The 26,582-nt window shown below is 40.3% G+C and overlaps 2 protein-coding genes across 6 annotated transcripts in view; one reads left to right on the top strand and one right to left on the bottom strand.

The window, feature by feature from the left end:
* YARS1 (tyrosyl-tRNA synthetase 1) overlaps positions 1–8,566 on the bottom strand; it is a 31,893-nt gene extending 23,327 nt beyond the window's left edge. Inside the window, exons 1-3 of one of the 2 annotated variants that reach the window (XM_052635632.1) lie at positions 8,400–8,565; positions 3,823–3,969; positions 3,535–3,710 (exon numbers count right to left, since the gene is read on the bottom strand). In XM_052635632.1, coding sequence (XP_052491592.1) covers positions 3,535–3,710; positions 3,823–3,969; positions 8,400–8,456 — 380 coding nt within the window. In that variant the 5' untranslated portion in view covers positions 8,457–8,565. Of the gene's footprint in view, positions 1–3,534; positions 3,711–3,822; positions 3,970–8,399 lie in introns of both variants that reach the window. The other variant, XM_052635633.1, reaches the window with a different exon arrangement.
* The window catches only part of S100PBP (S100P binding protein), a 45,687-nt gene that overhangs the window by 5,603 nt on the left and 13,502 nt on the right, over positions 1–26,582 (top strand). Inside the window, exons 1-7 of one of the 4 annotated variants that reach the window (XM_052635640.1) lie at positions 8,841–8,904; positions 11,364–11,405; positions 14,318–14,434; positions 15,151–15,998; positions 16,446–16,531; positions 17,908–18,011; positions 22,602–22,629. In XM_052635640.1, the coding sequence (XP_052491600.1) occupies positions 15,153–15,998; positions 16,446–16,531; positions 17,908–18,011; positions 22,602–22,606 (1,041 nt within the window). In that variant the 5' untranslated portion in view covers positions 8,841–8,904; positions 11,364–11,405; positions 14,318–14,434; positions 15,151–15,152 and the 3' untranslated portion in view covers positions 22,607–22,629. Of the gene's footprint in view, positions 1–8,840; positions 8,930–11,363; positions 11,406–14,317; positions 14,435–15,150; positions 15,999–16,445; positions 16,532–17,907; positions 18,012–22,601; positions 22,630–26,582 lie in introns of those variants that run through there. The other 3 variants (XM_052635637.1, XM_052635638.1, XM_052635639.1) reach the window with 3 other exon arrangements.

Genomic DNA, 26,582 nt, shown 5'->3' with positions numbered 1-26,582 from the left:
ACATGACTGAGTGACTGAACTGAACTGAACTGAGTGCATATTCAAGTTATATTTACACTATGCTGACGGAGGAGCCTAGTAGGCTGCAGTCCATGGGGTCGCTAAGAGTCGGACACGACTGAGTGACTTCACTTTCACTTTTCATTTTCATGCACTGGAGAAGACAATGGCAACCCACTCCAGTGTTCTTGCCTGGAGAATCCCAGGGACAGGGGAGCCTGGTGGGCTGCCGTCTATGGGGTCGCACAGAGTCGGACACGACGGAAGCAACTTAGCAGCAGCAGCATTCTATTAAGTGTGCAATAGCATTATGCCTAAAAATTCTACATACCCGAAAAATAAAATGTACATGCCTTAGTAAATACATGCTAAAAAATGCTAACCATCATCTGAGCCTTCATCAAACTATAATTTTTTTGTGATAGTAACAGCAATAGGGGTTTTGCTAACTTCAGACTTCATGAGGTTTAAGAGAAAAGAAGCCATAACATTAAAGTGCAAGGTGAAGAAGCAGGTGCTGATACAGAAGCTGCAGCAAGTCATCTAGAAGACCTAGCTAAGAAAATTAATGAAGGTGCCTCCATCAAACAACAGGTTTTCAGCGTAGACAAAACACCTTATATTGGAAGAAGATGCCATCTAGGACTTTCATAGCTAGAGAAAAGTCAGTGCCAGACTGCAAAGCTTCAAGGACAAGCTGACTGTCTTGTTAGGGGGGATACAGCTAGCAATTTTACGTTGAAGCTAGTGCTCATTCATCATTTCAACAATCCAAGGCCCTTCAGAATTATGTTAAATCTATTTTGTCTGTGCTCTATAAATGGAACAACAAAACCCGGATGAAAGCACATCTGTTTACAACATGGTTTACTGAATATTTTAAGCCCACACCATCCTTATGGTAGAAAGTGAAGACAAACTGAAGAGCTTCTTGATGAAGGTGAAAGAGGAGAGTGAAAAAGCTGGCTTAAAACTCAACATTCAAAAAGCCAAGGTCATGGCATCCGGTCCCACCATTTCATGGCAAATGGGGAGATAATGACGGACTTTATTTTCTTGGGCTCCAAAATCACTGCAGATGGTGACTGCAGCCATGAAATTAAAAGACGCTTGCTCCTTGGAAGAAAAGCTATGGCGAACCTAGGCAGCATATTAAAAAGCACGGACGTTATTTTGTAGACAAAGGTCTGTATGGTCAAAGCCATGGTTTTTCCAATAGTCATGTATGGATGTGAGAGCTGGACCATAAAGAAGGCTGGGCTCTGAAGAATTGAGGCTTTTGAACCGTGGTGTTGGAGAAGACTCCTGAGAGTCCCTTGGACTGCAAGGAGATCAAACCAGTCAAGCCTAAAGGAAATCAGTCTTGAATACTCACTGGAAGGACTGATGCTGAAGCTGAAGCTCCATTCTTTAGCCACCTGATGTGAAGAACTAAGAGAAACTGAGGCAGGAGGAGTAGGGGACGACAGAAGACGAGATACTTGGATGGTAGGATGGTATCACCGATTCAATGGACATGAGTTTGAGCAAGCTCTGGGAGATGGTGAAGGAGAGGGAAGCCTGGCATGCTGCAGTCCGTGGGGTCACAAAGAGTGGGACACAATGAACAACAACAACTCAGAAAAAGATTCTTTTCAAAACATTACTGCTCATTGACAATACATCTGGTCATCCAAGAGCTCTGACTGAGGTGTACCATGAGATTGATGTTATTTTCATGCCTGCTACCACAATATCCATTCTGCAGTCTGTGGCTCAAACAGTAATTTCAACATTAAAGTCTCATAATTTTAGAAATGCAACAAAATTTGTCATTCATGGGAAGTGGGCAAAATATCAACATTACAAGGATTTGGAAGAAAGTCCTTCCAATTTTCACAGGTGGAAGTGAAGGGTTCAAAACTTTAGTTAAGGAAATAACTGCAGATATAATGGAAAGAGCAAGAGAACTAGAATTAGAAGTGGAGCCCAAACTGCTGCAATCTCATGATAAAACTTAAATGGACGAGGAGTTGCTTCTTATGGATGAGCAGAGAAAGTGGATTCTTGAGATAGAAGCTATTCCTGGTGGAGATGCAATGGAGACTGTTGAAAAGACAACCAAAGATTTAGAATATTATATCAACTTAGTTGATAAAGCAGTGGCAGGGTTCGAGAGGACTAATTCCGACTTTGAAAGAAGTTCTACTGTGCGTAAAATGCTATCACAAGGCATCACAAATCACAGAGAAATTGTTTGTGAAAGAGTTAATTGATGTGACAAACTCCACTGTTGTCTTAAGAAATTGCCGCAGTCATCCCAACCTTTGGCAACCACCACCCTGATTGGTTGCCAGTCATCACCACTGAGGAGAGACCCTCCACCAGCAAAAAGATTATGACTCACCAAAGGCTCAGATGATGGTTAGCATTTTTTAACAACACAGTATTTTTAAATTAAGGCACACACACTGCTTTTTTAGACATAATGCTATTGCACACTTAACACAACTTTTATTTACTTATTATTTTTGTCCACACTTAGTTGCAGCATTCAGAACTTCCCTGACCAGGGATCAAACCCAAGCCCCCTGTAGTGGAAGCAGGGAGTATTAACCGCTGGACCACCAGGGAAGTCCAACACATATTTTCACATATTTTTATATGCACTAGGAAATCAAAATATTCATGCAACTCACTTTACTGTGACATTCCCTTTATTGAGGTGGTCTAGAACCAAACCTGCAATATCTCTGAGGTATACGCTTTATTTAAAACTCTTAAGCAATAGATCTGAGTTCACATCATGGCCCTTACACTTACTAGCTTGCATGAACTTGGGAAAGTCAAATCTGAATCCATTTCCTTATCTATGAAATAGGATAGAACAATGCTTACCTTTTAAAAAGTTGGTCTAAGGGTTTAAATGTAAAAGTGACCTTTATAGAGATACATGGCTTATTTGAAAGAGGCAGTGGGCAGGGAGGATTACTTAGGAAACTGGAAGCTAAAAAATTAGGGCACAGGGAGTTTCCTGGTGGTCCAGTGGCTGAGACTCCGTAATCCCAATGGAGGGACCTGGGTTCGATTCCTGATCGGGGAACTGAATCCGGCATGCCACAACTAAAGATCCTGCATGCTGCAACTAAGACCTGGCAAAGCCTAATAAACAAATAATTTTTAAAAAATTAGAGCAAAAAATTATATGAATGCTGATGTTACAAATATGATTTTTTCTTCACATTTCTTTTATTACTATTTGCTGAGTCTGGAAGGAGAAAGGGAGGCTGCCACTTTTCCATATGCTGTGAGGTCTACAAGGCCAAGGACTTTGTTGTGGTGACTTTTATATTCCCAGCAAATAGTATGGTACCTAGGCATTTACCAGCCAGTAGATTTTTGATAGATGAATTAAAAGGACAAAGTATATACAATCTTTAATGGTTCTTAACAAGGAGAGCCCAATATCTTCGAATCCAAATTTAGAGTGCCCTGACTCCCCAGGCCTGTAACTAGCTAGAAGCACCAGACCCATGAGGAGGGTGGAGCACTTACTTGCTGAGCTGGTAATCAGTGCCTTTGATGAACTTGAGCTTCTCCAAGGGCACCCCAATGCTCTCCAGCATTGCCTTGATCACATTCTCGTAATAGCTGGTTCGAAGTTCTAGAAGTTCCCATGGAGCCTTCATGTTATCCAGGTATGCGTGCAGGTCCGCAAACAGAATTGTTACCTGGACAGAAAAGATAATGTGAATTTGTTCAAGTACCTCCAAACAAGCGAGTAAGTCTCTCTTTTGGCTGTTGCTCAAGGACAACTGCTCAGTTTATAATATTAGTTCTTACCTCACATCCTGCTTTCAGGAAGTCTGCGATCTTAGACATGGGCACAAAGTAAGCCACATGTGGCTTGCCTGTAGTTGCTGTCCCCCAGTAAACTTTAAGTTCCCGTTCCTTCAATATCTCCTTCAGCTTCTCTTCCCCGAGAACCTCCTATAGTGGAAGCAGAAGAGCTGCTTTAATGGCGGTGTCCCACCTCACTCAACCAATAACCTTAGGTTTGCAGATTATACCCCGCTAATGGCAGAAGGCAAAGAGGAACTAAAGGGAACTTCACCCTCTTGATGAAGGTGAAAGAAGAGTGAAAACGCTGGCTTAAAACTCAACATTCAAAAAACGAAGATCATGGCATCCGGGCCCACTGCTGCTGCCGGGACTAAGTCGCTTCAGTCGTCCGGTCCCACTACTTCATGGCGAATAGATGGGGAAAAAATGGAAACAGTGACAGACTTTGTTTCCTTGGGCTCCAAAATCACTGCAGTGACTGCAGCCATGAAATTAAAAGATGCTCCTTGGAAGAAAAGCTATGACAAACCTAGACTGCATACTAAAAAGCAGAGACATCACTTCGCTGACATAGTCTAAGCTATGGCTTTTCCAGCAGTCATATACAAACATGAGAATCAGACCATAAGGAAGGCTGAGTACCGAAGAATTGAGGCTTTCAAACTGTGGTGCTAAAGACTCTTCAGAGTCCCTTATACAGCAATGAGATCCAGTCAATCCTAAAGGAAATCAATCCTGAGTATTCATTGGAAGGACTGATACTGAAACTCCAATCCTTTGCCACCTGATTTGAAGAGCCAATTCCTGGAAAAGACCCTGATGCTGGGAAAGATTGAGGGCAGGAGGAGAAGGGGGCGACAGAAGAGGAGATAGCTGGATGGCATCACTGACTCAAAGGACATGACTTTGAGCAAACTCTGGGAGATAGTGAAGACAGGGAAGCCTGGCATGCTGCAGTCTATGGGGTCCCAAAGAGTCAGACACAACTGAGTAACTGACCACCACCACCTGCTCATCCTTTATCCTGTGACAAGGAAAACAAAGCTATATTTCACTGAGAGTCCAGACTCAGAGCCAGCAGAGAGGTCTAGCCAGGCTCTCAGTGTTGAGTGAGAACCAAAGGAAGCTGGTGCTCTTGCTAGTACCACTCTGGTGTAATGACAGTGACTTTAGGGAAACGGGGACTGTCCCTAACCCTATCTTCCCTCCAATTACCTTCAGCTCATGCTCCTTCCTTTCACAGCCAGTTTCTTGAAAGGTGTCTCTTCTGCTTTCCATTCCTTACCTCCCATTCCAGTCTGAATTCCACACAGCATCACACAACTGAAAATGCTCTTGCTAAGATCATAGATGGCCTCCAAGTTGCTGAATTGAATGAATACTTTTTAGTCCTCACTTCATGGAAATCTCTTTGGGTTTCCTCTATTTCACTCTTAGTTTTCCTCCTACTTCTCTGGCTTCTGTCCTTCAGATTTCTTTGCAGCTATTTGTCTTCCTAATTATATAAATATTAGCAATCCTCAGGGCCTATCTCTTTCTCCTTTACATTCTCCATAACTGATCCTCTTCAGCTGCTTCAATTACTACCTATGAGCTGTGCTGTGTGCTGTGCTTAGTCGCTCAGTGTCTGACTCTTTGTGACCCCATGGACTGTAGCCCACCAAGCTCCTCTGTTCATGGGGATTCTCCAGGCAAGAACACTGGAGTGGATTGCCATGCCCTCCTCCAGGGGAATCGTCCCAACTCAGGGACTGAACCCAGGTCTCCCTGCTGCTGCTAAGTCACTTCAGTCATGTCCGACTCTGTGCGACCCCACAGACGGCAGCCCACCAGGCTCCCCCGTCCCTGGGATTCTCCAGGCAAGAGTACTGGAGTGGGTTGCCATCACCTTCTCCCAGGTCTCCCTAGCAACTACCAAATCTCCTGCTCACACCTATACAGAACATGTACTTGTTATCAACCCAGTTAATTCAATCACGTGTTCAAAATTAAACTCATGCTTTCACCTTTCTCCTTCACTTCCCAGGCATCTTTTTCATTTACAGTTTCACCCCTAGTGCAGTAAACAGTACTGAGTTGCGAAAGTTACTCTGAAACAGCTCTTAAGTCCTCCTACTTCTTTCCACCTTTACACAACCAACAAAGTCTTGGCCATCATTAGATCACACCAAGATAACTGTAATAGCTTAACAGGTCTCCCAAATCTACCCGTTTTCTTCAATCCACACCGCAAAAGTAAGCCAGAGAGGTCTTCAGAACAAAATTTGATTAACTCATTAGCCATTTAAATAGTTTATTTAATTTCCTTTGCCCTAAGACAATATTAGAAAAATCCTATTAGACTAGTGAAAGTCGCTCAGTCATGTCCAACTCTTCGCGACTCCATGGACTGTATTCTCCAGGCCAGAATACTGGAGTGGTTAGCCTTTCCCTTCTCCAGGGGATATTCCCAACCCAGGGATTGAACCCAGGTCTCCCACACTGCAGGCAGATTCTTCACCTGCTGAGCCACAAGGGAAGCCCAATAGGCTAGTATACTGTGACAAGAGATTTTAGTGTTTCTTCAGGTGATGGTTTGGGAAAACTATTGGAAGCCATGAAAGACAAAAATTGTTTTTGCTGGTTTGAATTTCTATTAGCAGTACTTGTTAAAATCGTATGTTCCAAGCTAGTTGGAGGCTGATCCTGCATCCTTCAAGCCCCTGACTATGTGGACACTTGGAGTTTTTACTACTCAAGGAAAGGTCATATCACTTAATCTTTAAAACCTGAGTAAATCAATGCTACTAGCTTTGTGTGTTGTTTCTCCCTAACCTCTCCTTATGGAGAGAGGCTAGGAAACAAAGAATCTGGCTAAGGCGAAGCATGCAAGAATCTCTGGTTAAGATGAAGTTATGAGAATGGGACTTCTCTGGTTCAGTGGTTAAGACTCCGTGTTTCCACTGCAAGGGACGCGGGTTCAATATCTGGTTGGAAAAAATCCCATATGCTGTGTGGTGTGGACAAAAGAAAAGATCAAGTTATGAGTTAAAATGACTCAAAGGTCCATCAACTGACAAACAGAAATAAAATGTAGTATATTCATATAAAAGTAGTATTAGTCGCTCAATTGTGTCCAACTCTTTGTGACCCCATGGACTGTAGCTTGCCAGGCACCTCTGTCCATGGAATTCTTCAGGCAAGAATACTGGAGTAGGTTGCCATTCCCTTCTCCAGGGGATCTTTCCGATCCAGGAATCCAACATATAATGGGATATTATTCAGCTGTAATAAGGGACAGAGTTCCGGTAAGTGTAACAACATGGATGAAACATGAAAACATTAAGCTTAGTGAAAGAAGTTAGACATAAAAGTCCACATATTGTGATTCCATTTATATGAAATGCCTAGAATAGGCAAATTAAAGACAGAAAGGAGATTAGTGGTTTGCTAGGTCTGGGGAGAAGCGAAGAATGAACAGTGATTAGTAATGAGTACAGGCTATTTTTGATGAAGAAAATGCTCTGGAATTAAATAATGATGGTAACTGAACACCATGTGACTACATCAAAACCCACTGACCCACACACTTTAAAAGGGTGGATTTTATGGTACATGAATTGTATCTTATAAAAAGAGAAAAGCAAGCTACTTCCTTCAGAATAAACCCCACTGTCAAACATTGCCAACACCACCCTCATGACCTGGTCCTTGCCTGCTCCTCCTAAATAAACTAGTAAGATGTACCATATGTCAGATCGTGATCAGGTCTATGGAGAAAAAATAAAAGAGGCTGAGTAAGGGATGAGGCAGTTTTGGTGGCAGGGGTTTGTTATTTAAATAAAGGCCACAGATGATGTGACAACAGAGACCTGAGAGAGTCGAGAGAATGAGCAATGTAAATATTTTCTAAGTGCTTGATCTGCACTTTGCTTCCTCTACTCCAGCCAATTTAGCCTTCTCTCAGAACCACAGAGTTCTTTCTCCCCTCTGGCTCTTGACCTGGGTTCCCTCTACCTGATGCATTTTTAACTCCCATTATCCTGGTTAACTTTTACTACTGCAGTTTCTGGAACCAGCAAAACATAGCTGAAGTGAAGAGGTGATCCGTATCCCTCAGGACAGTTTAGAGGTTATTTCTCAGCCTTCCCTGAACACTCTCCGCAGCCTTCCTCCTAACTTCCTTTCAATAAAGATCTCCGCGTAAAGCACCTTTCAGTACTAGTTTCGACTTAATTAAATGTCAGGATCCTGGGTCCTTGCAAACGTCTGATTTCCTCCAGACATGCTCTGGAAGGGTAGGGTCCTGACGTACCCCCCAGCACCTTAGCACCGCGACCGGCACATAATAGGATGGGTGGGGTGGATTCAAAGCCTGGCTCAACACAAGTAATGGCACACAGGAGGTGAGATTACTGTGATTTCTGTAGTAATGGATTGACTGACCGACCGGCAGCAAGGACTGCAATCTCTCTCAGGGCTGCCTCGGCGCGGAATCCCGGGTCCCATACACTTATGACCCCGTAAGAGGTGCTAAGGATCACTTGGACCTCCGGCCCCCAGTTCCCAACCGCGCACTTTCAACCCCGAGGCCCGACCTGCAGGTTCCGGGTGATAAGGTTTAGCTTCTCTTCAGGGCTCAAAGAATCCCCCATGGTTCTGTCGCTGCTGTCTCCAGCGGTTAGCCCGGCACCCGGGCCCCTTTCTCGGTCGCTGCCGCCGCCGCCGCCGCGTGCCGGAAACTGTCACGCGGGTCCAGGTTAGGTTGCATCAGCTGAACTCGTCGCTCGGCTTGATCCGCCTGCACCCTTCTCCTCCTACCACCAGCCAGGAACAGCCAAGTGTCGAGCGGGTCGATGAGACGAAAAGGGGTGGAGCCCGTAGGTGGGGGTAGGCGGTGTGGGGGCGGGGTTTCGGCGCCTGCGCCGGGCGCAACCCTCTGAGAGGCGGGGCGGTTTCCTGCCAATCATTGCCTGTTTGCCCTCCCCCTGGCGCTGGTCCGGCAGCCTCGGGGTGGGGGAGGTCGGGGAGGGGGCGATAAGATGGCGCAGGGGGCGGAGTGAGGCGCAGTCGTTCGCCTAGGCTTTGGCCCGGCTTCCGGAGGTGAACAGCTGAGGGAGGAGCGGAGGTCGGCGAGCCTCGGCTGGGACGGGGAGGGGGGCGCCTGTTGCTTCTCAAGAGGGCCGCGCACGCCGTCCGCCCCGTTGAGGGGTTGAGGCCCTCACCCTGCTGGGAGAAGGGCTCGTTTTCGTTTCTGAGGTGATGGCGGCGGGAGGGGGGAGTGTCTGTGCCCCCTCCCCCCATTCACGTCGGCGGACGATAGATGCCCCTCACCCTGCCCAGGCATAGGGTGCCGTCTGGTTACCCGAGAGGGGCGAACGACGTCCGTTTTCTGTTCCCGGTGGGGGTGGGGACTGGAGGTGGCGGTGGGGGTTGCCTCTGCCCCCTGCCCCAAGGCGGGGAGGGTGTTGCTAGGCAAAAAATCGCTGTCTTTCCGGCCGCGCCTTGCAGGCTGGTAGGCAGCGGTGAGAGGCTGGCTCGCCCCAGGGGAGAGCGGAGGTGTGGGACGGGCAGCCATCCGCAGGGTGAGGGCGTACCGCGCCGCTCTGCTGAGGGGCTGCTTTGGCTCCTGGTGGGGGAAGAATGGGGAGCAAGCCCCGAGCTGCTCCCGCCTCCGCGGCGAGGCGGGAACTCTTGGTCTTCGGGGAGGAGGGAAGTGCGAAGGCCCTGCCCGCAGGGCAGTGCAGTACGGCGGCTATAGAGCTTCTGAGGGAGAGCTGGGGGCGGCCAAGCCGTATCCTACGTTGGGCGAACTGCGATCAAGCACTCGAGGATCGGAGGTGCCACCAGTTCCTTCCAGGGCAGGAGAGCGGGCACTTGGCACCGCCGGGTGGGCCCGGGAGAGGAAGTGATTGAATTGCCCATCTGCTGCCCCAACCTGATTTCCAGTTTGATGGGTTTGTTAGAGGCTTCAAGCTTTAGCATCCTGTCTAAATCATTTAAAAAACATTTTCTTTTTAAAAAGAAACCTGTTGCCTCGGCTGAGTAGTATTTGGTTTCTGTGGGAGGAAAGTCCTGGCACCCTTATCTAAGTCAGCCGTTACCTAAAGCAGAGATTTGCAGCCGGAGTTGTTTTTCTTTCCTGCAGTGTCTACAGTTACCTCAAAGGGAGTTGCAGAATTCTTACAGATAATTGCAGTTCAGTTTAATTTGGCTTAAACTTTATGCCCGTTTCATGGAGTGATAAAGGCTACCGAGTGTCTTTAATGCTGTATGTCTTACACGTATTGCACATAGGAAAGGTTGGAAATCAAAGCTCAAAGATCAATGGGTCTTTTGGAAATAATCCTTGCTCTTGGCCAAACCTGTCACATCCAGCTTGGTAATGGTCTTGGTTTTAGAGCCTCGAAAGAGGGGTATGAGGTTGTGTTTGGTGTTGCAGTTTTAGTGGGCTGAATAAGGCTTTGTGTTTTAAGGCAATAGGTTTTCTTAGGTACGATAAAAATAGAAAGGGAGCTGGTTTCTGAGGTTGCAACCAGGTTAGAGAACAGAGCGAGGGGGTGGTAAACTGAAGTGTGAAGAAGGGGGTGGACAGATGAGAGAGACATGGAAGGACAGAATAGGGTCACAGAGAATTAAGAGATAAACGGGAGATGGGAAATATATTTTTCTTTAAAAAATACGATTTTCATATTTTATTAAAACATTTTTTTTTGGTGGTAGCATGTGGGATCTTAAGTTTCCTAACCTGGGTTTGAACCCTGAGCCCCCTGCTTTGGCAGCATGGAGACTTAGCCACTGGATTGCTGAGGAAGTCCCAGGATCTTCATATTTAAGATTATGACAAAGCAAGTGCCAGGAAAGGCAGGTGATGGTAGAATGGCAGACAGGCAAATACTAAGGCTGTCTTTGTGGAACTTCACTTTATTATCTTTTACATTGTGCCTGTAGTATTGCTAAGTGCTTTTGTATTCATAATCTCATTTATAATTCTTACAACGACCTTATGAGATAGGTACTATGATGGTCCCTATTTTACTTGAGGGGACATTTGAAACTTCAAAATGTAATCATTGTTTCCCCACTGGCTTCTTAATTTTGAAATGGTTTTATTATTAAATATTTCAAGCATATAAAAGTTACAGTTACACCATATGACATAATAATGAATACTATTAAACCCCCACTCAGCTTTATTGTTTTAGGTCTTTTCCTGTTAGTGATTTTTAAAGAAATAAAACATTACAAAAAGAATTGAAGCTACTCACGCCCCCTTACCATTCCTCTTCCCTCCTTACCACCAGAGGTAATCACTCTCTTGAAATGGCATGTTTTTATAATTTTATAATATATCCATGTTTGTATCCATATGCAGTTTATTGTTTCTTTAGCAAACTGCAAGAAAAAAAGATGGGAATCTGTAGATTAAAATACAAGATTAATCAGCCAGCTTTAGTGTATGGACCTTACTTGGATACTGTTTTTTTTTTTATATGACATTTTAAAAATAGCTGGAAATATGAACTGGATATTATATGATAAGGAATTTTTGTTATTTACAGATGAAATGATGTGATGCCTGGGATTTGCTTCAAAATAATCTGGTAAAGGGGAAAGTGGATGGGGCAAGATTAGCAATGGGTTGATAGTCGTTGGGGCTGGGCTATGGGTATGTGGGTATTCATTATTACGTTGTTTTTGCATATGTTTTCAATTATAAAAAAATTTAATGAGGTAATAAAATTGTAAAGAGAATGATTTGTGGAAGTTAAATATATGTTTATGGTATTGTTTTGCATGCTAAGAACATGCAAATTTAGAGCAAAGTTAGACCAATTGGAGCATCCTGTGAGGAAAGCTCAGAAGAGCTGGCTCTGTGCCTCTGGATGTCATGTGGCAAAGGAATTGATGCTTTCAGTGGCTATGGGAACTGTTGGTCCTGTGTGTGTATAGTAAAGTTAGCAAGTAATGATTTTTTTTTTTTTTTCCATTGAGGTTTGACCACATTCACAGGTCATTTCTACATTCTTCTATTCCACTTGGGAAATCAAGCGGAGCCTGTGCATAATACAGTGGCTTAAATTATTTTTGCCAAGGGACCAAAAGCCCTCTTTGATGTCTGCATCCTTCATAGTACATTAGAGAGTGTACCGAATGTAGAAGATTGCCGTTTGCTGACTGACTCTGGGCAAGTCTATCACAAGGATAGTAGAAAAGTCAAGAAAAAACATTGCCTTTGAAATTAGACTTGGGTTTGGATCCTTGTTCTAGCATATCAGCTCTGTATACTTGGTACATTAAATGCCTCTGAACTTTAGTTTCCCAAGAGTGAAAATGTATTGACTTCTTCATTTGGTTAAGCAAGTGCCTGGACTAGACCCTTTGTTTTTTGTGTTTTTTTGGCTGTATCACACAATATGTAGGATCCCATGCTCCCTGCAGTGGAAACGCAGAATCCTTGACCTAACTGGACTACCTGGGAATTCCCATGACTAGACTTTTGGAAGGAGTAGGAGAGTGGTGGTAGTGACTCAGAGCTTCTCAGAAAATGGCTACTTAACCCCAGTGTCTGTCATACTTGGGCTTGACAAGCACAAACTTTATTAAGTAAAGGAAACATTTTTCAAAAGTAAACCTTTTTTCTATTGCTCCCTAAAGAAATAACTTTACTCTATAACCCAGTCACGGGGCAGAGAAATTACTTTTTCCTTCATAGAGACACCTGCTTCAGTGCTTAGAGTTTGTGTTCAGTCACTCAGTTGTGTCCAACTGTTTGTGGCCCCATGGCCTGTAGCCCGCCAGGCTCCTCTGTTCATGAGATTTCCCAGTCAAGAATACTGGAGTGGGTTGCCATTTCCTACTCCAGGGGATTTTCCTGACTCAGGGATCCAACCAGCATCTCTCTCTTGCATCTCCTGCATAGGCAGGCAGATTCTTTACCCCTAGAGCCACCTGGGAAGCCTGGTGCCTAGAACTCTTCCATGATTGCTAAAAAATTGGTAAAATAAGATAAAAAATCATAGCAATTCTTAAGTTTGACTATAACAGTTTAGTTTCTTTGATAAGACCTGTGTTATACCATTACATGAGTTAGAGTTGTAAAATGTGTCTCACAGAGTGTAGTTTATAGTATAGGTGCTTAATAGTTTTCCCCTTTTTGTCCCATTTATCTCATTTCTAAGATGAGCAAGGCTTTTTTTTTTTTTTTAATTTTCCCTGTTTTATTGAGATATAATTCCCATATAACACTATATTAGTTTGGGGCTTCCCTGGTGGATCAGTCGGTACATAATCTGCCTGTAATGCAGGAGACCCAGGTTCGATCCCTGGGTTGGGAAGATCCCCTGGAGAAGGAGATGGCAACCCACCCCAGTATTCTTGCCTGGAGAATCCCATGGACAGAGGAGCCTGGTGGGCTACAATCCATGGGGTTGCAAAGAGTCAGACACGACTGAGTGACTAACATTGTATTGGTTTAAGGTTTACAACATGGCTTGACATATGCCTATAATGCAAGATGATTGCAACAGTGAGTTAACATACATTACTTCAGGTGGTTCTGTACTGCTTTATTGCCCATACCATTTTGTGTTTTCTCACATTGATGCGTAACTTGACTGTTGTCTCTATTGGAAGATTATACATTCCTTGAGGGTGGAATCCATATCTTTATTTCTAAGAAATCATATAGAGACATACTATCTAGCTCAGTCATGTGTGTTGATAGTAGTTCAGAAAATGTTTTCTGAAAGAATGCATGAACCAGAACTAAAATTTAGAGAGGGAAGTGGGGTGGGGAAGAATTTACAGTTAAAAGGCTATAAGAATTTTCCAAATTTTCTATCACTTTTGCCATCTAGAAAATAATGAGAAATCAGGTCCATCGTTAGCTACTTAAGATCTAATTTTTAATTACACAAGTATATATAAATATTAAGTAAAATAGTGAAGTCTCCCCTTGTCCCTCTGTTGATGCCCCTGCAGGTTATTAATCATCAATTTTGTGTTGTGTTTTTCTAGACCTGTTCTTTGTGTTTATATATGTATTGAAAATGAGGTTTTTGTATGTATGGTCATGACTACAACTTTTGGATCTTGGTGAAATCTTAGACATCAGTTCTCTATCCCTTCCATATTTTTTAAATGAGGAAACAAGTCGAAACAAGTCCCTGGTTAAATGGTTTGCCCAAATTATCACAACTAGTTAGTGACAGAACCAAGACTGTAGCCTAGGTCTTTAGACTCTCAAGACCATGTTCATCCTACTAGAACAAATGATTTTCTTAAGAAAGTATAAATTGTTGGGAGGAAGAAAACTAGTTCCTTAAGTTGCATAATTTTTCCTCTAAAGATTTTTCTTTGATGTTCTTGACTCAGAATCCAACTTTGTGGTATTTTAAAAAATATCAAGATCAAAATTAATAGATGGAGTGTCTTAAAGCATAATGCAGTTGACTTTGTAATTAGCAGAGTTGAAAGTGATGAGAAGATCCTCTAATTTTCTTTGTGCCTGCAGGAAGGTGGGAGTCAATCATTTTGACAAGTCTCCCGAAAGGAACAGCTAGCAGGAGCTGAACCCTTTTTCCATTTGGTCTCGTGGCAAAGGCAGGGATCACACCAACAGCTCCACACAGTATGAAAGACAATTTTTTTTCTTCTTGTATGCATCAAGTTGTTTCTTTTTAAATTTCAAAAGTAATATGTGTGTGTTTTCTAAAAAGTATACACTGTGAAAATTCAAACATTTTATATATGTGTATTTGTTTTGTTGTATGTTTTCGATATTATTCCAGTGATAGTACATACAGATCCACTTCATTGTTTTTAAATAATTGTAAAGTATTCCATAAGATGAATGCACCATGATTTTAGTGAACAGTTCTGGTGATGGACATCTAGTTGTTTCCAATATTTGGATGTTCTGAATAATACTGCTTTGAACACCTTTGTAACTGTATCTGTGTGCCTTTGTACAGGTATCTGCAAGGTAAATTTCCAGAAGTGAAATTGCTGAGTCAGATGCTATGGCCAAATTACTCTCCACAAAATATTGTACTGACTTACACTCTCACTGATAGTATGTGAGAATCCTTGTTTCTCACATTCTCACCAAAATAGATTATTGTGTCATTTTAGTTTTTGCCACTTTGATAGAAAAAAAAAAACAACTCATTGTTTTGATACCTATTTCCATGATTCTGGTGAAGTTAAATATCTTAAAACGTTCTCGTGTTACAAATCATAGTGCGAAGAATTTGAAATACTAAGACACCATAACTCTCTAAAGCGGATTGGAGTTGATAAAAGGATATTTCCTGTTCTCAGTGAAACTGCCTCTTATTTCTCCAGATATGATGTGCTCACTAGTGCCCTCTGAACAGTCTTCTGGTACCTCTCTCTTGCCTAAAGACAATGCTCCTTTTTCTTGGAGTTCCTTGGATGAGGATGAATTGGATGACTCCTTGCTGGAGCTATCTGATGGAGAAGATGATGGCCATTTCAGTTTCACAGAGGAACAGATTCAGGAACTCTTAAAGGATGATGACCTATCAAATGAGCACTTTCCTTGGGGAGGAGGGTTGCCTAGTGATGACAGCAGGAATGTTGAGAAGGGAGAGAAAGGGAGTCAAATTCCACTTGACATTCCCCAAGAGAAAGATTCACCGTACAACATGGGACCAGAAGCTGAGACCCCTGACACATTCAAACTACCTCAACTAACTATATCAGTTGGTCATGGACCAACTCCTACGAAACCATTGAACAGACGCTTTGCACTAGAAAAGAATCTTATAAAAGTTACAGTTGCACCATTTGATCCAACAGTTTGTGATGTACTTGATAAGGACAAGACTTATGTGTCCAAAGTTACATCCAGAATTACTGAAAAACCCTCCTCCCTTGGGGAAGAGATGAGAGAAGATGATCTTAGCCCAAATGAGAGCACACTTTGCACAGAATCTGAAGGGATCAGCCCCAATAACTCTGCCTATGATGGGCCCCCACTCCCTTCTTCAAACAATAATTTTCAACATACTGTCTCTGATAAAAATATGTCCGACAGTAAGAAACCTACGCCTGTATTCTCTCAGATCTTGGACCATTCAGAGACTCCTAATACAGGGTCATCCCAGAGAAATGGATCATATAAATCAAGTTTTGAAATGAAGTTACCAGTTTCCAGTTCATCAAGCAAGGTGAGTATGTTTTTCAAGGTGAAGAGAGGAATGAAACTATATAACAGAGCTTTGTATTCAGATAAATGGGAGTTTGAAGCCTAACTAGCACTGTGTCCCTGGGCAAATTATTTAGCTTCTCTGTTTCCTCACAATTTCTTATCTATAAATTGGAGTAAGTAGTACTTTATAATATATTGAAAATTAATTAAATAATATATTCATAGTAACTTATAAAATTAACCATTTATTGAATAAGATGATGATTTTACTATTTTACTTTTTTTGTTGAGATTACTATCATTATCTCATTTAAAGCACCTGTGTTAGTACCTAGTACAGTAAAGTTCACAAGTATGCTTGTGTAACCTTTACTTCAAGAATATTTCCATAAGTAATATTTTCAGTTATTTTCTTATAACTAAGGCCATCTTTCCTTCTTCATTCCTTCTGCTCTGAAAAAAGCAGGATGTTCTTGACAAGGATTCTGGGAAGCTAAAGGTCCATGAAAAAAGACTAGGCAAAGTCATTCCTGTTCTGCAAGCCAAAACGAGGTAAGGATATAGTGAAATAGTCTGGTTTCTCTTGGTTCTATTCAATTGCTTTCTTCCTCTCCTGAGTTTCTCCTTAGTGTGGGAAAAAAGCCCTGCGTCACGAGTAAGCATACTTGAAGTTCTGGGACTACCAATAACTGTGTGATCTTGGGCAAGTCAAATGACCTCAGTTTCTTTGTCAATAAAATGAGGCTAATGATGCCTTCTCTGCTGCCTCATAGGGTTATTTTTAAGAAGAAAAAACACTTTAGTGAAAGCACTGTTTAAATGTAAGATTTCTTTTCCTATGTGTGGGGAAGCCTGGTCACAGGCATAGGAGGTTAGAATAATTTTAACAAAAATGTTAAGATATATCTATGTAGAAAGTCATTTAAACATTTCTCCCAACTTGTGTATATCTGTCCTTGGTGAAAAAATTTTACAAAGGTTGCAGATTTGGGTTACCTTTTCAGTCTATTCTCTTGTTGCCAGGAGATGGCAGTATCTCTACATGGGCCTTTTCAATTAGCAAAGCTATTTTTTTAGGTTGTGTCATATGTGCTTCCTTACAGTGAGATTTTTTTAAAATTTGATTACAGATATTGAATTTTTTCAGTAGTACAATAAGGCTAAAGTCTTTTGACTATAACCTCCTAATCCCAGTTTTCTGTTTTTTTTCTCTTTGTTTTGTTTGGGTTACTTCAAGGAGCTTTGTGAATTGCATACAATGAAAATTATACCAAGGTACATAAGTCAGGCTACTTGGGGCAGTAATAAATTCACGATCTCATCCACAGATACTCAGTACAGTGTAATCAGCATGAGCAAAGATTGCCAGATCTAGCTGATTCTTTTTGGTCTTTATCTTACTCAATTTTTGTGTGGCTCTATGAAGTTAGTTATTTCCTTACTAACCTTGAATTTCTCAAAATGCTTTCTCTCTCTGTGGAGTAGGTAGTCTTCACTTTGCTATATTTTGTTAACAGGAGGTTGTATCTTTTTTCCTCAGCTCTGTATTTGATTGCAGCTTTGCATTATGTGACTAACACTGTCTTTTCTCATTGCATCTTAGTGTTTTGAGAGTTAGTTGTTCTAATCCATCGCTTCCTTGGTGGCTCAGGTGGTAAAGAATTAACATGCAATGCGGAGGCCTGGGTTTGATCCCTGGTTTGGGAAGATCCCTTGGAGGCGGGCATGGCAACCCACTCCAGTATTCTTGCCTCAAGAATCCCCATGGACAAAGGAGCCTGGGCTACAGTCCATGGCATTGCAAAGAGTCGGACACAACCGAGCAACTAAGCGCACACAATCCATCAACAGTATATGACTTCTCTGTACAAAGCACTCTACTCACGGTTCTAACCAATTGTTTTTCCTCCTGATTTGCTTTGTTAAAGGACTAATGTTCCAACATTTTCACCGTCAGACCTAGAAAAGCAGAAGCAAAGTTATCTCAGGAATGTCATTGCTCATATAGAAGACCCAGTGGATTCAAACCAAGGTAACATGGTAACCAAAGAATGGCCTAAAAAAATATGATGAGACTTTTTTATTCCAGTGTGATATAGCTTAAACTGGGAGATCGTCTTGAATTTTTATAAGTTGGTGAGAAAGGTAGTTTCCTTAAAGGTTTTCACTTTAAGGGATTGCCTAACCAGATAATCCTCAAACTTGTTTGGCTAACTAGTATTAGAGAGGCATCCAAGACGACTCATAGCAGTACATGAAAAGAGTCTCCCCCATGGTTGAGGTCTATAACCAGACATTTTTTGTCTGGGATGTTTTTTGCTTCGGATTTTTTTGGTCTGAAAAATAGTAGAAATGACAACCAGGCACTGCTTAGTAATCATTGTATTTTTGTTTTTTTTAAAATTTTTATCCCTGTTGCCTTCAGCCTTTAAAAGTAAAAAGTAGGTATTTTGGATACCATCTTGCATCTTGGCATCTGAATAAAAGCTCTTAGAAGGGTTGACTACCATTCAGAATCTTCAGTCTGAGTTTTTCCTAGTCGGTTAAAAGCTGTTGCAAACCAAAATGGCTAGATTCTTTCTCTAGACCTCAGGAGACTATGGTTCATGTTTTTGTTCATCCTAAACTATTACTTGTTGGGAAGACTCCTAAAGGGAAGCTTGTAAATTATACTGAAGTTATGGAGGTTAGAAAATACTGGTGAAAGAAATGCTTCTCAGAAAGATCAGTTCATATTCTATCATCTTAGCTTCTTTCTCTATTCATTCAGTACAGTTTTCTCAGGTACTTTCAGTAGTGCTCAGTTTGAAGGTAAGGGATTGAAAATGTAAAGAGTAAGGTGGGTCTTGGACTCTGGAAGTTGATAGTCCAGAGAAAGAAAACATAATTATCCTGCAATATTGGTTAGTGTTCTAATATAACTATGAATGAGGTGGAGTAGGAACAGGGAAGGAGTTTGTGTTTGGGAAAGAAGGATGTCCTAAGCAGCCTCCACACAGAAGATAATTTAGTTCAGTTACTCTAAGATCTATTGTAAATCAGTAGGGAGGATTTTAGAAGGATTTTTGGCCAAAGATCCAAGGAGAACTCTCCTTTCTTTGACAAATCTTGAATTACTTGGTGGTTTTTTCTTTTTTGTTTTATAAGGCTATGAGCTAAAGGTTGAGAACTCTGAGATATCAGCCAGAAGAATTTTTACTCCAGGTTCTTTTATGTTTTTCCTCAGATTTCATTAAGCAATTAAGTACATGTGTACTGATTGCTTGGCCCTCTACTTGTGAGATCCCTTTGCTTGAACTAAAAGCATGTGTGAAACTAGAGACATCCCCACCCCCACCCCTGCTGTCATTAAAGGGGCAGATTAAAAGTAGTTCATTTATATTCAGCCTCTGTGGAAGAGACTTGATCGTTGCTCCCCTCTCTAAGGTGACTTACTTTCTTTTATATCTTAGGTAGTTGACAATGATCATATCCAGTCACATTTTCCTTTCTCATTTGGGGCATTTAAAAAGAAAATTTCATGGGAAGAGCAGTGAGTAGCTGCTCATATTACTGTATCTTTTCCAATCTCTTCCTCATTCAACAATCCCTCTTCCATTTTATCACAACAATCTGCTGGGGTCTAGCGCCAGCAGGATCCAGGGGTACCCTCAGGGGAGACCGCATCAGTGAGAGAGATTTAGAGAGAGATGAAGAAATAATGTTGCAGATAAGAAAATAGAGGAGAGAAAGAGGTTGATATTCCTTGGTTTACGCAGAAAGCCAATAAAGCCCCAGCACGGGACTTGCTCTGTTCACGTAGGCCACAGGCGCCTACGTGCAGAGCACCTTCTTGAGAGGGTCTTAGAACCCCGGGCAGGAAAGTGAACTCAGAGAGCCTCTGCGCTCCAAGGGATCAGCCTGAAAAATAAAGGGAGAGAGAGAAAGAAAGAATGACACGGGGTGACCAAGCTTTGGTGAGCGAGGCCTATAACTGTATTTTCAAAAGGAACTTTTATACCTTGACTTGTACATAGAGGGAAATGAAAGATGCAGTCATGCAGAGTCAGCCCAAACATTACATCTGTTTTGTCTTTATCGAAATCAGGATTTTTTTTGCATACCTTTCCCATAAACAGTGTTGTGTACATTATCTTCTGGCCTTGGAGGCCTGTGGACATTTTATGACCCTCTTTTGATAAAGGCTGCTCAACCAGAAAACTTATTTTCCCTTGAAATGTTTTTTCTTTATATTTTTAATCTGTGTCAGCCTCAGAAAGTGTTAAACAGAGTTACATTTTCGTGGAGCAAAGGTGCAGTGAGTTACAACAAAGAAAGAACCACTTAGCTCAAAGGTCTGATGTGGTTAATTCCAAGGCTACTGCTTGTTTTTCTTACATTCCAACTATGTTAACTAATGCACTCCCAGGTGCACAATGGATAATGGATATGGGAACTTGGCAGCAAGCATTGGCTCAACAATGAAATCCTACACCAGCACTACTCTAATAGTTTTTAACTCTTCGAAAGGCTCTATATTTTTAGAATGTTTTAGGCTTCCCGTGCCTCTCACAGTTGGGAGGCTGTGAACAATCACAAGTGTAGCTGCAAGAGCCTGGATAAACCTGCCAAGCAAGCTAGAATGCCAACAGAGGGGGTTTGAATTGAAATATTCCTTTCATGCCCAAGAGACTTATCAACTAGAGCCGTAAGTTGATTTTTTCCCAGAGAAAGGTGGTTGGGGATAGCCCCCTGTTAATGTCAGAAGAGTTGGTGAAAGGCACAAAATAGTAAGACAGACAGATTCTGGCTTTGGGGTAGATGCTCGAGCAGGTCCAGGGGGTCCCTTGAGTCCTGATCTGCCTTGCTCATCAGGTCTCTTCCACATGACCTTGTCATGAGTGGGATCTCCCGTGCTGGCTCCTGGCAACAATCTGTATCCCATGAGGAACAACTAGAATAACTAAGAGAAAAGTCAGTTGCTTTAATGGTTGGGAGAACAAAGTCTGGTCTAGAGTTAACATCTGGGTTCATACCCTAGCACCACTGCTTACTGACTTTGTGACCTTGAGCCAGTAAAAACTCAGTTTTCTCATTTATAAGATGAAGATAACAGTGAAGCTTAATTGACATGAAAATTATATGTGTAAGTATTATAATACATAGAACAGTACATTGCCATAGCAAGTTTATTGAATAGTATTATTAGCAAGAAATTGTGTCTTTTCATACTGAAGTTTTTATAGGTAAAATAATGTGATGTCAGGTACTTGTTTATAAATTGAAAAACAAAACAATATAAAAACTCAATCTGAAAAATTAGAGAAAACAGCTTTACAAAAATGTTGATAAATGAAGCTCAATGACTGAGTGATTGAAGGTGAGGGTGCTTATTATATGCTGTTCTCTACTTTTGTGTATATTTGAAATTTTCCATAATAAAAGGTTTGTTTTTTTCTTAAGTGCATCTTTTAGGGAATTTCTTTTTTGACATCTAAGAATTTCCGACATTACCAGCTACTCTAAAACCTTCATAGGCCTCCAGTGTTTTCTTCTGCCTTCTAGAAACCCAGTGTGATACTAAATTCTGTGTCACTTTCCACATCTCAAAAATTTAAAGATTTTATATATCATATTGCAGGGGGGATATGGGCATATTCTTTGTCTCCTTTCTTTATATATGAATTTCTGAGCAGCCGGAAGCAAAGAGAAGGAGCAGAGCACCTCCTGTCCTTTTTGAAATGTTTAGTGCTGCTTACACCTTGGAAGAGTTTAACTCTGCAGGCTCCTTATTAGACACAGAGAAATAATAGGGGGCAGATTCAGAATTAGTTCCTATCAGTTCAATTTGAACCCTCTGCATTAGGTTAAATCATCTTTTTCAGTTTGTCAGTAATTTGTATATTACTGATACAGAATATAATAATTAAATCATCCTTCAACTCCATTATTATAATATATGTATAATCTCTTTTTAGTTTAGTGCCACGTGGGTCGTTAATAGCATTTACAAAGAAATACCTACCACTTCCTTTCTGTCATCCCTACTAACAGATAACTTTATATTGGATTATAAATTCTTAGAGTTGGAAAGTACCATTAAGATCTTCTCCTTAATCTCCTACCATGTAAATCTATGCCATATATCTTTGCCAAAAGATTATTAAGCCTTTACTTAGCATCTAATAGTGCAGAACTTGTTACCTCATGAAGCAGGCCGTTTATTGCTTGGAAAATTCTTTTTTATTTAATGTGATATACAATGTTGTGTTAGTTTCAGGTGTATAGCAAAGTGATTTAGTTATATATGTGCATATATTCATTCTTTTTCAGATTCTTTTCAGAAAATTTTAATTGTTAGAAACTTAGTCCTTACATTGACCAACTTGTGCTTCCTTATAATTTCCAGTGGTAGTTCCTCGTTCTGCCCTCTAGGATCACAAAAAATAACTACTCTCTTCCATTTACTTAATGTATTTAAGGACCTTTCCATATTAAGTATCTCAAAGGGTTTTTAATGATTAAAAGAACCATCTAATTTATTATTCCATCTTGATAAATTAGGTTATGTCCATTTTCATTAGTAATGCTGCAGTGAACATTCTGGTTCATAAATGTTTATGTACAACTCTTATTTCTATAGGATGAATGCCTAGAAGTGGAATTGCTGGGTAAAGTATATAAACATTTTTAAAACTTTTGTTAAATGTTACCAAATTGTCCTGCCCCAAAAACTAATATTAATTTTTGCCACCAATTTAATAAGTAAATTTTAACATTTTGTTTTAATAATTAGTGAGGTTAAACATTTTCACATGTTTTTTGGTAATTTATATTTAATCATAATTCCTTAAAATTATCTAATATCTAGTCTGTATTCCATCCAGTTTTCCCAAAAATGTCTTATAAAGTGTTCAAGCAGGATCTAATCAAGGATCATGTGTTTGGTTATCGTCTCCTTAGTCTCTCGTAATCTAGGTCACTTGTTTTGTAGATTGTCCCTCCTTCTGAATTGTGTCTGATTGTTTCCTTGTGGTGGTGTTTAACTTGTTCCTCCATCCACTGTATTTCCTGTAAACTGGAAGTTGGGCCTAGAGGAGGGATTAGATTCAGATTAAGCATTTAAAATAAGCTGGAATAATTCATAGATACCATTGTGTATACATCCTGTATCAAGTAAGGAGGCACCATCTAATGACAGATTGGTCCACTAATAGAGATGCTAAGTTTGATCACTTTGTTAAATGTTCACTGCTACATCTTTGCATTTGAAGGTACATTTTCCCCTTTGTAATTAGTAAATTATCTTGGGGGTGATGCTTTGGTACCATTTGAAAATCCTTGCACAACTGTTGTTCATCTAAATGGTTTGAACATTCATTGGTGATCTCTGTCTGAATTAACTACTACACAGAGTTGTGTAGGAAATGTTTGTTTTCTAAATAAATCATTTTTTCTAGAATTACTAGTTGTTAATTCTTCTATGAATGTTTTTTTGGTATCACTATTATGGTTTTTTAAAAAAATCAATATCTTCTAATCAGTTATAGTCATGACCCTTTTTGTTGCTTAATTTGTTCCGGTTTTGACTAATGAGAAATCCTTTAAGTGGGCTCCTACGTCTTCTGACATGACCCTGTAAGTCTTTTTTTTTAATTGTGATTTTAAAAAAGTAACATAAGAGTAGGACATGACTTAGTGACTGAACAACAACCAATGCTTGCTATTTTCTGTTTTCTGGTGCTGGCTTTCCTAATGATTCCTAAATCAGTATTCATTATTTGTATTACAACTAGGTAAATACTGTATACTGCAAAGCCAAGTGGTATAGTACTATGGTTTCATTTTTCTTTCTTGAATTTATTTATTTTTCTGGAGTTGTTAATTACCTCACTTTTTAAACATTACAAATGAATTTATCTTTAGTTTTTTTACAAGTGCAACTGATATTCTTATTAGTATTCCCCCTTCTTCCCCTTAGAGAAGGAAATGGCAATCCACTCCAGTACTCTTGTCTGGAGAATTCCATGGACAGAGGAGCCTGGCGGACTACAGTGCATGGGGTCGCAAAGAGTTAGACGCAACTGAGCGACTGTCGTTCACACTTACTCACTTCTTCCCCTGCAAATGCTCAGATATGCCCAATAATTATCAATTCCTTTTTAATTATTTTCTGGAGACTTTCTTCCTTGAGCCTTCTGTTCTTCTGCTCTAATCTGTACTGCTTGTTCTCTAGGCCTGCTGCAGAGCTGTCATCTTAGTATTTTCCTTTACTGCCTTTTTGGGTTAAATCCTATTTTCTAAATTCCATTTCTTTCTCTTTCTTGATCTTTGTCTTAGTGAAGCACATCTTCCGAGAATTTCTTTTTCTTTTTTGAGAATTTCTAAGTAAGGGCATATAGGAAATAAATTTGTGGGGCTCCTTCATATCTGAAAATGTCTTTGTCCTCATATTTGATTGATGGTTTGATAGAGAATTCTAAATTGAAAAGTCGTTTTTGCTTAGAAATTTGAAGGCATACATCCAGTGTTGCTGTTAAGAAATCTGGTTTTGGTTTAATTTTTAAAAAATATTCATTTATTTGTTTTTGTCTACACTAGGTCTTAGTTTTACCTTGCAGGATCTTTCGTTGTGGGCGTGGGCTTCTCTCTAGTTGTGGCCTGCAGGCTCTAGAGCTTGGGGGCTCAGTAACCCTGAGCATGTGGGATCTTAGTTCCTGAACCAGGGATCGAACCCTCATCCCCTGCATTTCCAACCACTGGACCACCAGGGAAGTCCCTCAGTTTAATTTTTTTTTCTTTGTATGTGACCTGTTTTTTCTCTCTGAAAATTTTTAGAGTCTTTTCTATCCACTGTATCTGATAATTTATATTCATTATTGAGATATCTTGGTGCAGGTTTTTTTTTAACATTTTATTTTTTTTTAAGTATGTATTCATTTATTTGGCTGTGTCAGGTCTTAGTTGTGGCATGCAGGATCTTTGTTGTGGCTTGTGGGACCTTTGTAGTTGCAGCATGTAGGATTCTTTAGTTGGGGCATGGGAATTCTTAGTTGTAGCATGTGGGATCTGGTTCCCTGACCAGGATCGAACCCCAGGCCTCCTGAATTGGGAGCATGGAGTCTTAGTCCACTGGACCACCAGGGAAGTCCCTGTAGCTATTTTTCTTCTTTCTGATTGTTTCTTCTCTGTATAATCTGTTCTGTAAGAAATTTCTAATAGTTAGATATTGAACTTCCAGGAACTGATCTTCTGTGTCTCTTATCTTTTCTTTCCTTTTTCTACGTGTCTCTTTTGTCCATTAATATTTTCTGGGATATTTTCTATTCTTGTATTGACTTCTTTATTTTTACATTCACATTTGTGATTTCCAAGAATTCTTTCCTGTTTGAGCCTTTTTCCTTACAATATTCTTATTTTATGAATTAATTTCTTATTTATCTCCAGATATTTTTTCTCTTTTGAGTTATAATGGATGAAATACAATAAACTGTACAAATTTAAATACAATTCATTAAATTTTGACATATGTAAACACCCTGAAACTAACTGCAACCAAAATAAAACTACTGTAATACCCCAAAATTTCTTTGTGCCCCTTTGTAATTCTTCCCTTTCTGTCTTTTCTTGTTCCCTCCACTCCCCAGGCCATCACTGGTTTGCTGTCGTTTTATGCACTTCTTTGAGCATGGCTTCTTTCTTAAAATGTAATTATTTTGAAATTCATCATATTCTTGGTAGTTTACTCCTTTTTATTGCTGAGTAGTATTCTCTGAATAGCTCTACCACAGTTTGTGTATCCATCCATTCATCTGTTGATGGGCATTTGGATTGTTTCCAGTTTTTGGCTATTTAATAAAGCTGTTATGAACTTTCATGTACAGATCTTTGTATGGATATGCTGTCAATGATATGTTTAACTTGTTGAGAACCTACCAAACTATTTTCCAGAGCAGTTGTACCACTTCATATACCCACTGTATGAATTCCAGTTGCTACCATCTTTACCAAGATTTATTCATTGCTAGTATATGGAAATTCAGTTGATTTTTGTACATTGATCTTATATTCTACAACCTTGCTAAATTGATGTATTAGTTTTGTTACCTATTTTGTAGATTCTATCAGCTTCTACATATGCAATCATGTCATTAGCAAATAAATACATTTTTACTTGTTCATTTCCAATTTGGATGCCATTTTATTTATTTTTCTTGGACTTATTATGCTGGCTAGAACCTCCAGTACAGTGCTGAATACAAGTAATACCAGTAATTTGCAGCTGCTCTTAAGAGGAAAACGTTTAGTATTTCACCATTAACTATTACATTAGCTTTATGTTTCTTTTTGAATACCCTTTATCAACTTGAGAATGTTCCCTCATATTTAAGATCTGTTGAGAGCTCTTATTAGAAATGGGCATTGGGTTTTATTAAATACTTTCTCTGCATCTATTGAGATAATCATACAGTGTTAGAGAATTATATTCTTTGATTTTTCCATTATTAAACCAATCATGCATTCCTGGTCTTACGCATTCTGTACTTGGTCTTAAAGTATTATCTTTCTAATAATAGCATTGGGTTGATTTGCTAAAATTTTGTCATGAATTTTGTTATGAGTC

The sequence above is a fragment of the Budorcas taxicolor genome, chromosome 2 (genome assembly GCF_023091745.1).
Source record: "Budorcas taxicolor isolate Tak-1 chromosome 2, Takin1.1, whole genome shotgun sequence".
In the NCBI taxonomy this organism is placed as follows: domain Eukaryota; kingdom Metazoa; phylum Chordata; class Mammalia; order Artiodactyla; family Bovidae; genus Budorcas; species Budorcas taxicolor.
This window is presented reverse-complemented; position numbering and strand designations above follow the sequence as displayed.